Source organism: Zootermopsis nevadensis, unplaced genomic scaffold (assembly GCF_977971745.1).
Source record: "Zootermopsis nevadensis isolate Lab colony 2312 unplaced genomic scaffold, Znev_1.0 Znev_ptg000022l, whole genome shotgun sequence".
In the NCBI taxonomy this organism is placed as follows: domain Eukaryota; kingdom Metazoa; phylum Arthropoda; class Insecta; order Blattodea; family Termopsidae; genus Zootermopsis; species Zootermopsis nevadensis.
Window position 1 is genome coordinate 18,391,596 of NW_028259154.1, and position 14,814 is coordinate 18,406,409.

The 14,814-nt window shown below is 37.1% G+C and overlaps 1 protein-coding gene across 2 annotated transcripts; it reads right to left on the minus strand.

Annotated features, from left to right (window-relative positions):
• Positions 1 to 1,988: 1,988 nt before the first annotated feature.
• On the minus strand, positions 1,989 to 14,634 carry LOC110840093 (calnexin). Of its 2 annotated transcripts, none has more exons than XM_022084881.2 (10): positions 14,468 to 14,634; positions 14,031 to 14,173; positions 12,329 to 12,488; positions 11,663 to 11,958; positions 10,796 to 11,223; positions 9,497 to 9,728; positions 8,998 to 9,138; positions 5,912 to 6,037; positions 4,131 to 4,325; positions 1,989 to 3,497 (listed from the first exon to the last, which is right to left on the minus strand). In XM_022084881.2, the coding sequence occupies exons 2-10, from the start codon at positions 14,145 to 14,147 to the stop codon at positions 3,426 to 3,428; spliced, it is 1,767 nt and encodes a 588-aa protein (XP_021940573.1). In that variant the 5' UTR covers positions 14,148 to 14,173; positions 14,468 to 14,634; the 3' UTR covers positions 1,989 to 3,425. The 2 variants fall into 2 exon arrangements, with proteins under 2 accessions (XP_021940573.1, XP_021940571.1); XM_022084879.2 differs by having other exon boundaries at positions 14,412 to 14,634.
• Between the last annotated feature and the right edge of the window lie 180 nt (positions 14,635 to 14,814).

Sequence of the window (14,814 nt, forward strand, 5' to 3'; positions counted from 1 at the left end):
AAAGTAGGGCATTAAGCGGTAGCTTTAATGAATAAGGCAAGGAGAGCAGGATTTGGGCTATGTACGCGTGTAATATGGTAAGGTAAAAATCTTTTTTTTAGTAGTTGCAAATTTGCTACCGAAAATATCTCCTAACCGCCATTGTCGGACTTCTGATTCGTGGATTCATGTTTCATGCCACTGGGTATGGGGAAACTCCGTAAGTTGTGAGAGTGGTGTGATATGTGAGTGAATGGTATCCGGTCTTACACCTTTAGTTGATGTCATTGTTGGGTCGACGTAAAAGGTGAAGGGTTTAGTAGCGCCAGGTTAGGCTATTCAGAATCAGCTGTTAAGAGAATGAACACACAGGTGGTGGTAATAAACCCAAACGTACGTCACACCTACTTATTGTGAAAAGTGGAACAAGTGAGGTGCGTAATGTTGTATTCTAAGTAACATAAAACCTGCGTGAGCAAGTGATGCAGAAGGTAGAGTAGCGATACGCACAGATAAGCGTAGTGCAGGTCCCAATCAGGATCCATTACGTAGAAGACACCTGTGAAAGTGTATTGTAAGGTGTGCATTTAGTAATGGCATAATTGTTAAGTTAGTTAGTGTAGCATGGATATAAATTAAGTGATTGATGAGTGGTTTGTGCGTGGATGTTTATTGTTTTGAGGGTGAATGAGTGAGTTGATTTGACTGTCATTATGTTCTATATGTATTTGAGTAGAATAAGTTAGACAATGTAAAGTTTTTTTGTTGTTGTTCTGTAACGCCCGAGTGCAGGCTGCTGTTGGAAGGAACAGAAACCGAGCCCAGGTAGAAGACTCGGTCAGCTCTATGACGCTGCGGGTTACCCGATTTTGGGAGAGAGAATTCTCTTTTAACAGTTAGTCTGTATTTGTGTAAGTTGAAATTGTTGAGTGGGGCTATCACTGGAGAAGCCGATGTGCTGTCGGTCACGGGTTACGGACCTCCATTCATCTCAGGGGGAGGTTGTGACAGCCCACTCTGAGTTCGATTCTCGAGCAGGCGGACCGGAGATAGACTTAGACTAGACTTTTGGCGATTACTCCAGTTTATAAGCAAGGAAAGGGGCTTAAGTTAGTTTTGTTTTTCCTTAATCGGAATTTATAATCGAATTGTTTTGAATTTTCCCTATTTGACGGTTAGTATCGCTAGTTCGGGCCACATCTGGGGGAGAGACCTGTTTGTTCCACCGGGCGACTGCCTGGCTCGACTTGGTGGGATGAGTAAGCTCTTCTAGATGTGTTTTAGCCGTTAGAAGACTTAGGATAAATCACGTCACTAACCACCAATGGGTTTAAAATAAGCTATCGGCGGCAAATTTGTAAGGTTAGGGTGATGAACCACTCAGGCAATGAGAACACTCTTCAGATTCAAAGTCTTGGGGGAGTCTTGCGGTGTGCGTCCAGCAAGGGGCTCCCAAAAATCACTTACGCAGCAGTCTCGACCGCGGGTAGTCCTGCACTCGGCGAGAAGGAAAGAATAAAAGTGAACTAATACAGAATTATCGGACTACATCCCCTCGAATCCCGCCACCTCGCACCTTGCTCCTGGAACCCTTCATAGCCACCACGTATATTCCCTGAAGGCGAAAGTCCATGCCCCTGAGCTACCAAAACGAAACCCAACAGAAAACCCCTTGTAACCAGCCGGGCGTCCTGATGGAAAGTTTGGAGTGAAAGGACGGTTACAGTAGCAATGTGTGAAAGGAAATTAATAATATTAATGTTAATGTTCCACCATAAATCATATATAAATCAATTTTCAAATGGAAAGTTTCAGTAGCCACTAACAAATTTCAAAAGCAAGTTTCAATTTAACATGTGTTATTCTGTGAAGTACAGCAAACTGGCAAGCATGATGGACTGTGAACGAACCTTCAGCAGCTAAGATGCGTAACTATGTGGACTTTAGAAATACGCATAAGGAAACATATTTTGATGTACAGGTGTAAAAACAAGTATTACAAACAAAGCTACAAGTAATATTTTACTCCAATATTTTCTGACAGACATTAGTACAATATTAAAACTATTTTAACTTATTTGCAAAGCTGCTATAATGACTATGTATCTTTACTCTAATTTACAACAGAAATAAGTTTTACTATAAAATACATAAATACAACAACACTTAACTGGTTTGACAATTGAAATGAACATTTTGTGGATATTTATTTTGCAATGGATAAAATATTTTTGAAGTGGTGTTTTCTTATTGACTAAATACACAAATACAAGCTACCACTTGTTTCAGATGATACAGCATATAAAATCACACATCCTTCTGCACGCTTGTTATATCAAGTGCCAGATGGCTGGGAAGCACACACAATCATCTCACCCAATACCACTTCAACTTAAAGTGAAACTTCAAAATAGATAATTATTACACAACTTCTGTTACCATAAACCAACATCTCATAAATAAACACGCTGAGAATTTGAAAGAATTAATTGGAAACTTTAAACTGCAGTTCAGCAGAGAACACACAAAGAGAATAACTGGACAGAGTTCATTGATTTCATATACACACGATTTTTTTATACAGAATTTGATAAATGTCAATTTTTATGATGTTACTGACGATACTTAAATACTCATTACCTGCTGTATATTACAGTCTAAGGGCAGAATAAATTAATTTCAGTAAATATTCTTTTTTATACTAACAACACTCAGCATATTCTGCTTTTAAATGCTACCGAGTATTGCATTTATAAAACAATTTAAAGGCAATTATGAAAGCAGATGACATTTAAACGAAAACCTAACTGATACCTTCGGATTTACTCTCTCACTGCATGACTTGAACTCACCAGTCTGCAGTAAAAACAAAAGATGCTTAGTTTATTTTCATTTTTACCAAATGAAACTGAACATGTTGCAGAACTATGGTCAAATTCTTCAGTATTTAAGGGAAAGTAAAATTAAAGCAGTCAATATGAAACAAAATGATTTTGGGGCGGGGAAATTTCAGTTGGGAGTCACAGAATGCAGAGAACTTAAAAACTTCATGTACTATACCAATTCCAACTTTGAAATACACATTTGAAGGAGCAAACAGGTGATAATAATCACTTTTAAACTCAGTAACTTTATCAGTATTCTTAATTTCTGTGGCTTGGTTTTTAAGTTTCTTTGTATGTTCTGCCCTAAACTTCCGATATCCCTTGTCCAGTTAATACAAACTGACGTGTAATAACTGAAGACAGTGCCGTTACATAATTACAATAATAAGGATTTCAAACGCTAATCATGGTGGCGTTTGGATAAAAATTATAATGATAATACTAAGGCTCTCCATCTTCAAGTCCAACAACTTCCGCAGACCATGAACGCATTTGGATGTGCTCAACGTATTTTGATTACTGGCAATACTTGTTCTTAATTTATACATAAGGTCACAGCTATCATTCTTCTTTTCTTGATGGACGTTTCTTGGGAGAACTAGGTACATCTCCTGCAACTTCAGGCACTGCTTCCTGCAATCAGATCAGGCATATTAAATGGTTGAGGAAAAATCAATGTACCTGTAACACTGATGATGTAATTCACACATGGTGGCAAATATACTTATTTGTTTCAGCGTAAGCTATTGTGTTTCATTCCATCCAGTTTACACCCCCACCCCCACTGCTTCCAAATAAATAAAATGAAATATATATCAGTTTCAAGTTATACAACTTCTGCCTAAAAATTCTGTGACCAACAAGCAGACATTTTATGACTAAATGAGATAAGTACACTACGTGAGGTTGTGGTTCTCATAGCGGTGAAAACATTAATGTTGGTCTTCCAGCATGTAATGCCATGACTTGTAAGCAGATATCAATATTCTGGAGAAACATAAGCTTAAGACCTGAAGATAAAAATGGGGTGTTTCTCTGATATGTTGGTATCTACCTACAAGCCCACAATGTTTTACAATTCGAAACACCAACAATGAAGAGATAAGCTCATTTTCCAAAGCATCCATCCAGGTTTCCGTTGAAATGTATATTAATAAATCAATAGGCAAAACTTCCCCACACATCTTGAGTACTGAAAACAGTTTGTGCACAATCTGCAGTGTTGCATTTTAATCTGTTTTCCTGGACATAATAATGCTAATTCACCTCTGCCTTAGGAGTTTCAGTATCCAACTCTCCTCCGCTTGCTTCTGCCGCCGCCTCCTCCTCCTCTTCTTCCTCCTGCACCTCTAATTGACTCTTAGATTTGGTTGCCTTTGCTGGTGCTTGTTCGTCAACATCATCTGGAGATACAGCATCTGTCTTCTTCGCTTCTGCTACACGCCTCTGTTCTTCTCTTTCCTGTGAAATGCATACTTTTCCAAACAATCCGATGCTTAAGTACATACTGTTGGGGCAGATTTTGTAACTCTTACCTCAATCACAATGTAAGGCAACAACATGCTGCCAGTCACAACGGAAAATGACGGCTTGAACATTTCAGTATTACAAAATCAGACAAATACAACAAATTTAAATGTGAACAAGTCCACAAATGAGGTTTTAAATAACACCTGCAGAGTAAACTGGCATCAATGCCTGTCAATAATTGGGGGGGGGGGGGGGGGGGAGATTGCTCCTTTATTCAAACGAATTTCTCTCAGGAAACAAAAGTCATAGTGGAATTTGGAAGTGTTATCTGAGACACTATATGGCATGTGCACATAGAAAAAAGCAGTGTAACATTCCCATAAATCGCAGGTAAACAAAACTGACACAAAACATAAGAATACTGGGGAGAGGGGAACTCTTGATCATTTGACTGAGTTCTGAATTTTCACATGATTTCTAATAACGCAGGTTCATTCCTTTCAAGTGGGATATGGCAACACTGGAATGTTCTTTACAATAAATTACTTTAATTCACCAGTACTTTATACTTTACAATTATAATCATCACATGGAAATGCTATAAAGAAATAAAACTTAATTTATATACTTCCAAAGATATACGCAGATCAACATATACAGGCCTGCACAATTTCCAGCACCAGGTTGCCACGACACCTATAATTTTCATGAAAGTGCCCAGAATTTTCTGAATTTTATTCTGACTAGAGCAGGGCGCTCCTTTCGGAGCTCTTAGGGGGGGGGGGGTCAAGTTTGTAAAACGCAACCAACCTTGTGTAAGAAACTAAACTAACCGCCCCGAATTGAGGGTTAGTTTAGTGTCTCATTCAAGTGTTTTAACCCCTCAGTAAGAAACTAAACTAACTCCCCGAATGGGGGGGTTTAAACACTTGACCAACCCCCTTTTGGGGGGGGGTTGGTTGCGTTTCAAAATCTTGAGTAAGACACTAAACTAACCCCCCTTCAGAAGGGTTAGTTTAGTGTCTCATTCAAGTGTTTTAACCCTTGAGTAAGAACCTAAACAACCCCCCCCGAATGGTGGTTAAAATACTTGACGAACCCCCCTCGGGGGGGGGGGGGGGGGGGGGTTGAGTAAGACACTAAATTATTGTCTTATTCAAGTGATAGTCCTGTATCTTTGCACATTGTTGTGCGATATTAACCCGTTCTCACCGCATACTTCTGATTTCATCGCAAAGGTTGCGGCTTCATCGCTGACAAATAAATAAATGCAGAGTAATGTTATTTCCATCTGATATAATCTGGTTCATAGTTTCTAGTAGAGGCTCCAAAATTTATAGGAAATTTATACAGGCCTGAACATATAAATTGGATGATAACATAATATAACAGTCTGAAAATGGAAAATAAATACTAGGTCCCCTAAAACAAAACTACCTACACAAACAGAGAAATGGCCCTTATTCTACTTCTACGCAAAGGTTTCGATAAATCGTACCGTTTACAAGGGAAAACTTCTACTGCATACATGAATAGGTAATCTGCATAATTTAATCTTCAGGTGTTCTGGTGCTTACCTGATTAGAGGAACCACAGCAGAAGACTAAAACAAGCACTATGGGTAGACCAATCACTATTACATACACGGCCCATAACCACGGGTGCTCATTTGTGTATGTCACTAGTCGACTAAACAGACTCTCCTGTAAGGGGATGACATAGCAAAGTATTGTAGTTCACATGATCACTAAACTAAAATACAGGTGCACATCTAGATTCACTTCAGTGAAAATTACATTAAGCAAATACTGTATATGGAACTACCACATTACTTATGTTATAATTCACTATTTTCTAGAAGTGCAATAGCATATTATGGATTAATATCACACATTTCTTAATGACAAACAAACGAAAATAAAAACAAGAAGAGTTTTATCATATGGAAGCAAATATTTTAAGATTTCAGGCCTGTCATTAAAACCATGTTTGCTCAAATATGTCTCAAGATAATTAGGAACTTAAGAAATCAAACTTCTTTCATTACCCCTTTCTTCATGCTGATGACTTATGCACAGTTTGTCATAATTAGAACAGGAATTTTGATCTTAGCATGTCAATAAGTTGACTTAATACTTTCATATTACATAGTTTTATTCAGGCACTGTTTCTCTATATATGTACATTTACCCCACCCCTGCAGGATAGAATTTTTATGGCAAATTTGTGGCCAATGGAGACATTGGGAAACAATGAAAAACCTGATTCACATTTCAATCAGCTTTATACACCAAAAACAGATTACCATGAAGGAGTATCTCTGTACCTTCTGCATTGTACTTCTCACCATTTCCTTCATCATTCTCTATTATTACCAACATTACTTGTTCTACATAACCTAAGTAATTACAGCATATTTAAACACCCAAACATTCAATAATAATGGCTACATTTAATTTTCCAGGGCACACAAGTTTTACTGCCATCTAGCAATTACTGCGTAAATTAAGAGCAAATAACAATACACTGCACAGCTTCCGGTTACCTCTGCAACCCTCTTCCATAGGTAGCATACGTATATTCCGATCGGAATGGCACAGTATACAAAGTACAATGCCCACCAACCAGGTCTATAGTTGAGGATTTTCATCATCTTACCCCAAAATGTTGCCTGATAAGAACAAACACCACCAAAACTTTTCCATGAGAAAAACAAAGATGAGAGCTCATACATTACCAACCACAAGATTACCCTTTTCCATAAGCAAACTTTAAAGGTTTCTGATGACGGTGCAACATAACATGTATAATTATTCTGTTGAACATCATCCATTAACTATGAGTTTTTAAATTAAAATCACTTGCACGATGGACGAGTCCCACTAAATAATTATACAATAGCCTCCTACACACATACAGTAACTAAATATAAATGGCATTAAACTAATGTCATTATTCAACAAGTGAGGTCCCAGTACAATATATCATGTTTTCATTTACGCAGCATCAAATTAGATACAAAAAAGTAAGTATGTTAAGAAATAAATTCATAGCATAATTCCAGAAAATTCACTCATAATTGCCTCTAAGTTTCAAACTCATAAATGTTAACATTTCAAACTGTGTGGGTATCCCTCGTTAAACACGATCTCACTTTACGTGATTGCCCTACAGCGTGATTTCATAACTTCAATAAATATTGTTATGTTCTTGTGCGATCACCTGATATGCATGCACATAGTTCCTTAGGCGCAATCAGTCAACCAATAACTTAAAAGTTAAAAGTGACTGCCATGAACAAACATAAAAGCAGTGACAACAGTGCTAGCAATGGCATCAAACACAGAAGATTTATTACCCTTCAGGAAAAATAAGCAGGTACAAACATAACAAATGCACAGTTAACATAGCCAATGGCATGGGAATCGGTGAATCGACTTTAAAAACCATAACAAAATCAGTTGATAAAATTAAGGAAAGCCTTGAAAGTGTGATGAGAATGAAGGCTAGTAAGATCCCACAAATTAGGGTGCCAATTATGGATAAACTGGAAAGGATGCTGCCTCAGTGGCCTGAGCATCAACACCAATGTACCATCCCTCTATCCTCCGTAATCATTCAGGCTAAAGCAAAATGTCTGTTCGGAACCTGAATGCTATAGAAGCAGATCCGAAAAGGTGATCCTTTGCTGCTGATGAGTGGTTTCAATATTTTAAAGGGTGCAATTAATTCCACAACCTCAAGCTAACAGGCAAAGCTCCAGCAGCTGAGTTAGCTGCTGCTGAGAAATATCCAGTCCTCCTCCAAGTGATGATTGAAAGGCATAGATATTTGCGCCAACCAGAGGTCAATCTGGAAGAGACTGGGTTGTTCTGGAATCAGATGCTAAGTAAAATGGTCGTCTCAGTGCAAGAGAAGGTGGCCCCAGGATTTAAAGCTTCTGACGATCTTTACGCACTATTGTGGAGATGCATCTGAAGAGAACCCTTGAGCACTCAAGGGTGAGCCTAAAGAAGTTTTGCGTGTTGTATGGCAATCTAATAAGAATGTTTGGGTTACAGAAAGCTTCTTTGAATTAAAGGGCTTACTGTGAGAAAGTGAATGTAATGTTCCTCCTTCCAAACACCACGTCCCTTATTCAAATAACGGATCAGGGTGTTGCTGTCACTTTTAAGAGTTATTATGTTTGGAAGATGTTCATCCATCTAGTATTTTCCGTCACAAGAATCAACTAAATGGAACATTTTCAGAAAAGCATTGCAAGAAACCCAAGGAACGCCTGGAGGAACCATTCAAAGTCATCCTAGCCATTTCCATACTTTTATTGTACTGTGTTCGTTGTTTGGGAATATGAAATTTAATCCAAATCCATTCTGCAGTTCAAGTTGTTACAGACGGACACAGCAAAGTTAAAGTGTGCACTTTTGGAAATTCATTACAACTATTCCTAAAAAGTCAACTCATTCAAAGACAAAGATGTAATAAGAACTGCAGACTTTCTAACAAACAGCCAATAAATGATGTACAAAAAATACAACTATTTCTGCATTCTGGCAATATTATTTTCTCCTGCTTTTTCATAAAAATCTCAGTTTAAACATAAATGATAAATTTTAATTATTTACATTAATAACCAAGCGTTTTAAGCAAAACCAGTACTCACTCCATCTTTGTCAAGCTTCCTGCGCTTGAGGTCAAAGGTCTCTGAAGCCCAGGTTTCAGCCACAGTTTGATCATCAGTTATAATAATATTATCGAATAAAATCAAGTTTGATATAGACCATAATTCTAGCCCAACTGCAGCCTGAAACATGACAAGAAAGTATGAAAATTACATTGTAAGTCAAGAAAAAATTATGTCTTGAACTCAAGTTTTATTCAGCGGCAACAAGATTATCTTTGAAGTGTATAACATCACACTCTTTTCAACTGTTTTCCACAAATATTCTGCTGTTCCTTGATCTTATAGTAGGTCCTAGCTGTACTTGTTAACTTACAGACAGAAATCATACCTTCTACCAGTGTTTTTGTATGACTTTTTTGGTGTTCATAGACCTATATATATTTTCTACCTTGTCGTAGTTTAGAGCCATTGCGTTAAAGATCGTGTAGACTTCATCCTGATAGAAACAAAAACTTATGTTGAGGCATCATATACTTACAATATCTGTCATTCTGAAAGGATCTTTGTCTTCAAAGAAGTCTGGGTTGGGAATCCTCCGGGGATTCCATCTACCTTTATAATTTGGGTTATCAATAAGGGGTGCACGCCATTTTCCCTTATAGTCTGGATTGTTTATTTGTGGAGGTTCCCATGGACCACAGCCTGCATCACTCTCACAGATGGGATTAGGAATGAGTGGTGCCTCCCAGTCCCCATCCATATCAGAATCCCTGTTAAAAAAGAAAACGGAATTCTGTGTTACGCACGTGCACCGTTCTGATTACATTATTCCAACAATTCACAACCTACTGTTTATTACAGTCATTCATGCAATGCACATCCATTACACCTCTCACACATTTCAGGCTTACATCAGTAAAAATACACATGATTTTCCATTGTAACAAAGATGGGCAAAATGTCCACTTGAATCCAATATCACAAGGCAGTCAAATGACTAGCCTTGTAGCTCAACACACTGAGCACTAGCCAAGTGAAAGACTGCACCCCTAGCATCACGTATGTTCAGCCAAGAGATGAACTACAAAATGTCAGTGCCCAAACACAAAATAAGCCCAAGTACAGACCAGTGTTTTTATATACAACACAAAGATAAACATCTAAACTAGAGTTTTATTACAATTGGTAAGAAAAACATTTCCAGAAAGGTGTGCGCCGTGTATTTAAATTTGTATACAAATTTGTTTATTTCATGAATCGCCTATCAACATTTTTTAAAACAGAACTACGGCAATGCACTTTCTTTCAAATACTTTTTACTAGAATGTTTTAGCTGTAACAGTCCAAACATGTCCGCCCACCCAGTACTATCAATACAAGTTAAAACTTCAGAGTCACATTCCTGCTGTTGTCAGGCCCTGTGAGCTGGGCTTTAAATCTCCTTCTTCCCCAAATGATTAAAATGATCTACAGGGTTTTAGATAGGAAATGGGAGGATACAACATTCTATTCTAAATGGTAACAAGTACTTCCCAACTTTTAATGGCTCTTAACCCCATAATAAACACATTTTCATTTCCTACTGTTGGTCTGAAAAGACTATAAAAGTTTTAAAAGCAAACACAGTACAATAAAAGTGAAATTTGAAAGAGAATTTATACTTCTCAATAAATTTATTTGCATTTTCTTACCATGTTCTTTTTTGCATAGTTAAAAGTATGGAAATGGCTAGGATGACTGTTTTATATAATTCAGAACTATTCAAGAGTGCACCTTCAATGCAGCTTTGAATTTGAATGCTAAAACACAGACTTGAACTTGCTGCAAAAGAACTGACCAGTCATCAGGCTTCTCTGCATTTGGATCTGGAATCATTTGAGGCTCATCTTCCAGCCAGGAAACTGGTTTGGTCGCTGCAGGATCAGGTATCATAGCTGGAGCATCCTCATCCCAATCGTCAGGTTTGCGTGCCTCTGGGTCAGAAATCTTCTCGCGTTCATCCCAATCTGAAGGCTTCGTGTCATCAGGATCACCAATTTCAGGGGGTGGATTCACAGGAGGAGTGAAATCATCAAGTAAACTACCCTCGTTGACTATTTTGTGATCAAGTTTCACTGTAAATGTATTGTCAGGTCGAACAACTAATGTATACAAGTGTGGAAGCTTATCTTTGAATGGTTCCTCCAGGCGTTCCTTGGGTTTCTTGCAATGCTTCTCTGAAAACGTTCCATTCAGTGGATTCTTGTGACGGAAAATAAAGTGAAGCTGAAGAGACAAAGAAGTTAATCAAAAATCAGTTCAATAAGACTATCAATAATCAGGTTAAAAATCTATGATTCCTCCTAAAAGAATTAAGTAACTCAATAACCCATAATTTTAGTACGATATTATCAAAGACATGCTACAATACATTTTGGCCGGATGTTGCAGCTCAATGGTGTAACATGCCTGCTTCATATTAGGGAGGTTCCAATTCTCAGCCAAGAGACTAGCTATCCAGACCAAAGTTTTCATGTATTTCCTCAGTTCCCCCAAGCAAATGCTAGACCAAGACCATTTCCTTCCATAGCCTTTCTTGTTTCCTTATTCATTAATCATCCTATCACTCAACGCTACATAGTGTGAGCTACTGACTACAGTGTCAATAAATAAATTACAAATAAATATCAGCTCCTCAGACACCATGTTTACATGGCAAACTTACTTTATGATCATTGCCACATTTATCTGGCCCAAACATAATGGTGTATGGTGTTTTGTTATTAAAGTGGCGAAGGTCAGCTGTATGTTTGCCATGTGAGAGTAGTTTGAGATAGGCACCACCACATTCTTGTCCCTCTTGCAATGTTACTTCATATTGTACTATCAATGGTTTTACTGTGAACTTGAAAGGACGATCCAGGTGAGCCGATATTGCGGCATGCTTTGCTTTAGATTTTAAAACCAGTCCAAGATCTCCAGTCAGGCCATTCTTCTGTGGAACCTCAACTTCCCATTTCCCTGCAATATCATACATAGTCTTAACAAATATAATGTCAACAGTGACTGTGCTAACAAAGTGACAATATTATTAGAGTGTGTCATCAATATAGATCAATTCTGATCACAACAACAGGGATTATGTAGCACACAAAGTATTATATTAAAGATATGAATTCACTTTAATTATTCCTGTCCCCAGGTTTTCATGGCTAGTGTTTAATCAAGCATTGAGTATGTTCTGTTTGTGCAAACACAGCAGTTGCCAAAATGCTGGAATAACTTCAACACTTGTCACAGTTCATTCCCAAAAGCCGAAGTTATGTACTTTAATGTTGTTAGAGAAAGGTCTGTCCTTGAACAAATTAAACAGGAAAATTTTCATACTGACCATCATATTTGGCAATATCATCATCTACATCATGTTTCTTAGCCTCTGATAGAATCCACTTCTTGCTGAATTGATTAATGTCATCAAAATGTTCTGCAAAGTAAACATTGCCTGATGGTATAGGACTTCTATAAATGATGTCTTCTTCAACTGGGTCCTCCTGAAAGAAGTAGGGATTTAGTTCTAAATGCTAAGAATATTTCCTACTGTTATTTATACTGAAAATTTTCACACAAGAAACCAAATTTCCTGACTGCATATAAGAAGGGACAACATTCTAGGCTAACCACCTTCAGGGTATAAAAATGTACTGTAATGCTCATACTGAAGGAAGTTTCTTGCTTGGCAAAGTTAGGCAAACAGTTGATTTCTTGGAGGTTAGCTGTAAGTAGGATATTAGTGCACATCTCAGGATTTCTCATTACCATCATTAATGATATGTGCACTAAACCAAATGAATTTAACTCACTCTTGTGCAGTATATTAACTGAACAAAACAATGTTAACCACACGGTAAAATACACTAGTAATGGATCTTCCCAACTCACACTACTTCCAATCAGAAACAACACTAAACTGGAAACAACTACATCTCTCAATGTACTTTAAAACATATCTACTAGATAGCAGGACCTCTCTCCCCAAAGATAAAGTGGTAGAAGCATGAAGCTCTTCACTCACGTCCGACTAGTACTGAAGTTAAAAATCTACACAGCTATATATCCACATCCTCACAGATCTTAATGCCATAGCAATTAAGTACAACATGCATAAGTTAGAGGAAAACCTATTCAAAAAAAGTGACACATTTTAATTTGTTTGCAAAATGACAATTCTGTATATACGGAGAAACGAAGAAATACGAAATAAGAATAACAATCTATTTTCTTTCAGACATTTCTCTCTCTATTCCCACTGGATTAATTATATCTGTATCTTACTCTGTTGAAATTATTTCCATTTCTATAAGTGCAATTTTACCTGCTTCCTTTAATCTATTTGTTTAAATAAATTTTTGCCAAACTATGATTTATTCTGCTGCAATTTATAACATCCGAAGACTATGACTGAAATATTTATTTCCCCTCAAATAATTTCCCAACCGTAACTAACTACAATTATGTGCCATATAAGTAACTGACAAAATGCAGATTATATATTCTGAAAGAATCCTTTTTTACTCAATTTGTGCATGCATATTAAGACAATGTTACATCACTGACCTAGTTTTATCATGTTTTACTGTGAACAATTTGTACCCTCTTAACTGCTGAACTAATACTTTTATGCATAAAAACGACTTACCCTATGTGATTATTGTCTGTCTCTTTCCCACACAGAAATTAAAAAATATAAATAGTAAAATGCTATCCTTGTCCCATTCATTCTTCCACTTTCGTTAAGTTATTCTCTTTCTACTGGTTTCAATGAACCTGCTCTGCAGAGACTCCCAACATTCCAGCTTCTAAATCATATGCCCTCTTCACGTTGTTTAGGCCATGTCAAATAGTGGCCAAGTCCAAAGCACTGTATAATATTTCAGAATATGTTTTATGATCAGATGTTGCTAGCACCACAACCTAACCCCACTAGCAAGATGACCACTCCTTATAGGCTATCTGCAACTCCTTACCCAATACATTTATAGCTATCCTCCCCTAATTATTTTGAGTTGTAAAAAAAAGAAACCTTCAATGCTCACTTCTTCAGTTGCTACTACAGCAGCATCATCATCATCTTCATTCTCTGACTGACTCACAGCAGCTAAACTCAGAAAAACGACACCTACAATAAAGCAGCTGAGAAGCCTCTTATTCATTATTTTAAAATTTGGTTTTATTTGACCTGAAACCACATGAAATATAAAAACTGTAATTATTCCAGTAATATCAACTCCATTCTTAAATTTATCATATTGCTAAATAAAGTGCAGTAGATTGTAGCAAATTTTAATTAAATATCTCTAATACACCAGCAGAACATAAAAATTGGTGTGCACATATTATCACCATACACAATACTCCAGTAACATTTCATTGATTAGTAAAGTGACTAGGGTGTACAATAATCCCATTACTGTAACCTGTGATTATATGAAATGTATCGCTGCTCCACGTAAAGCAGATCACTTTTATTTACCACACAATCTATGGGAATCACAATCGTCGTATATAAAGAATTAAGTATTTCTACAACACTTTTAAGTGACCCAACATAGATTTAATAAAACACAAAACTCAGAACTTCCTGATTATTCCGGACTTCAGAGGTTTCCCCTCCCGGTTTTCTTTTCCAGCGAACCAATCAGGAACAAACAGATGGCCATTTAACTGTTGCCAACACGTTCAAATTTTAAAAAGCGTATAAGATAATGTCTCCAACAAGGCATTATAAGGAGTTCAGTAAACTACATAACTGGAATTTCCCTGAAAAATAATACATTCACATTACAATTTAATAATATATTCTTGTTCAATAATAACAAT

What these genes read in the sequence shown, in the direction of transcription:
- LOC110840093 (XM_022084881.2), bottom strand. Translation starts at nt 14,147, where the DNA reads ATGAATAAGAGGCTTCTCAGCTGCTTTATTGTAGGTGTCGTTTTTCTG. An exon ending in AATGTGGCAATGATCATAAA is followed by an intron (nt 11,224 to 11,662) that starts GTAAGTTTGCCA and finishes TTGTCTCTTCAG; the next exon opens with CTTCACTTTATTTTCCGTCA. An exon ending in GCAGAGAAGCCTGATGACTG is followed by an intron (nt 9,729 to 10,795) that starts GTCAGTTCTTTT and finishes CTTTTTTAACAG; the next exon opens with GGATTCTGATATGGATGGGG.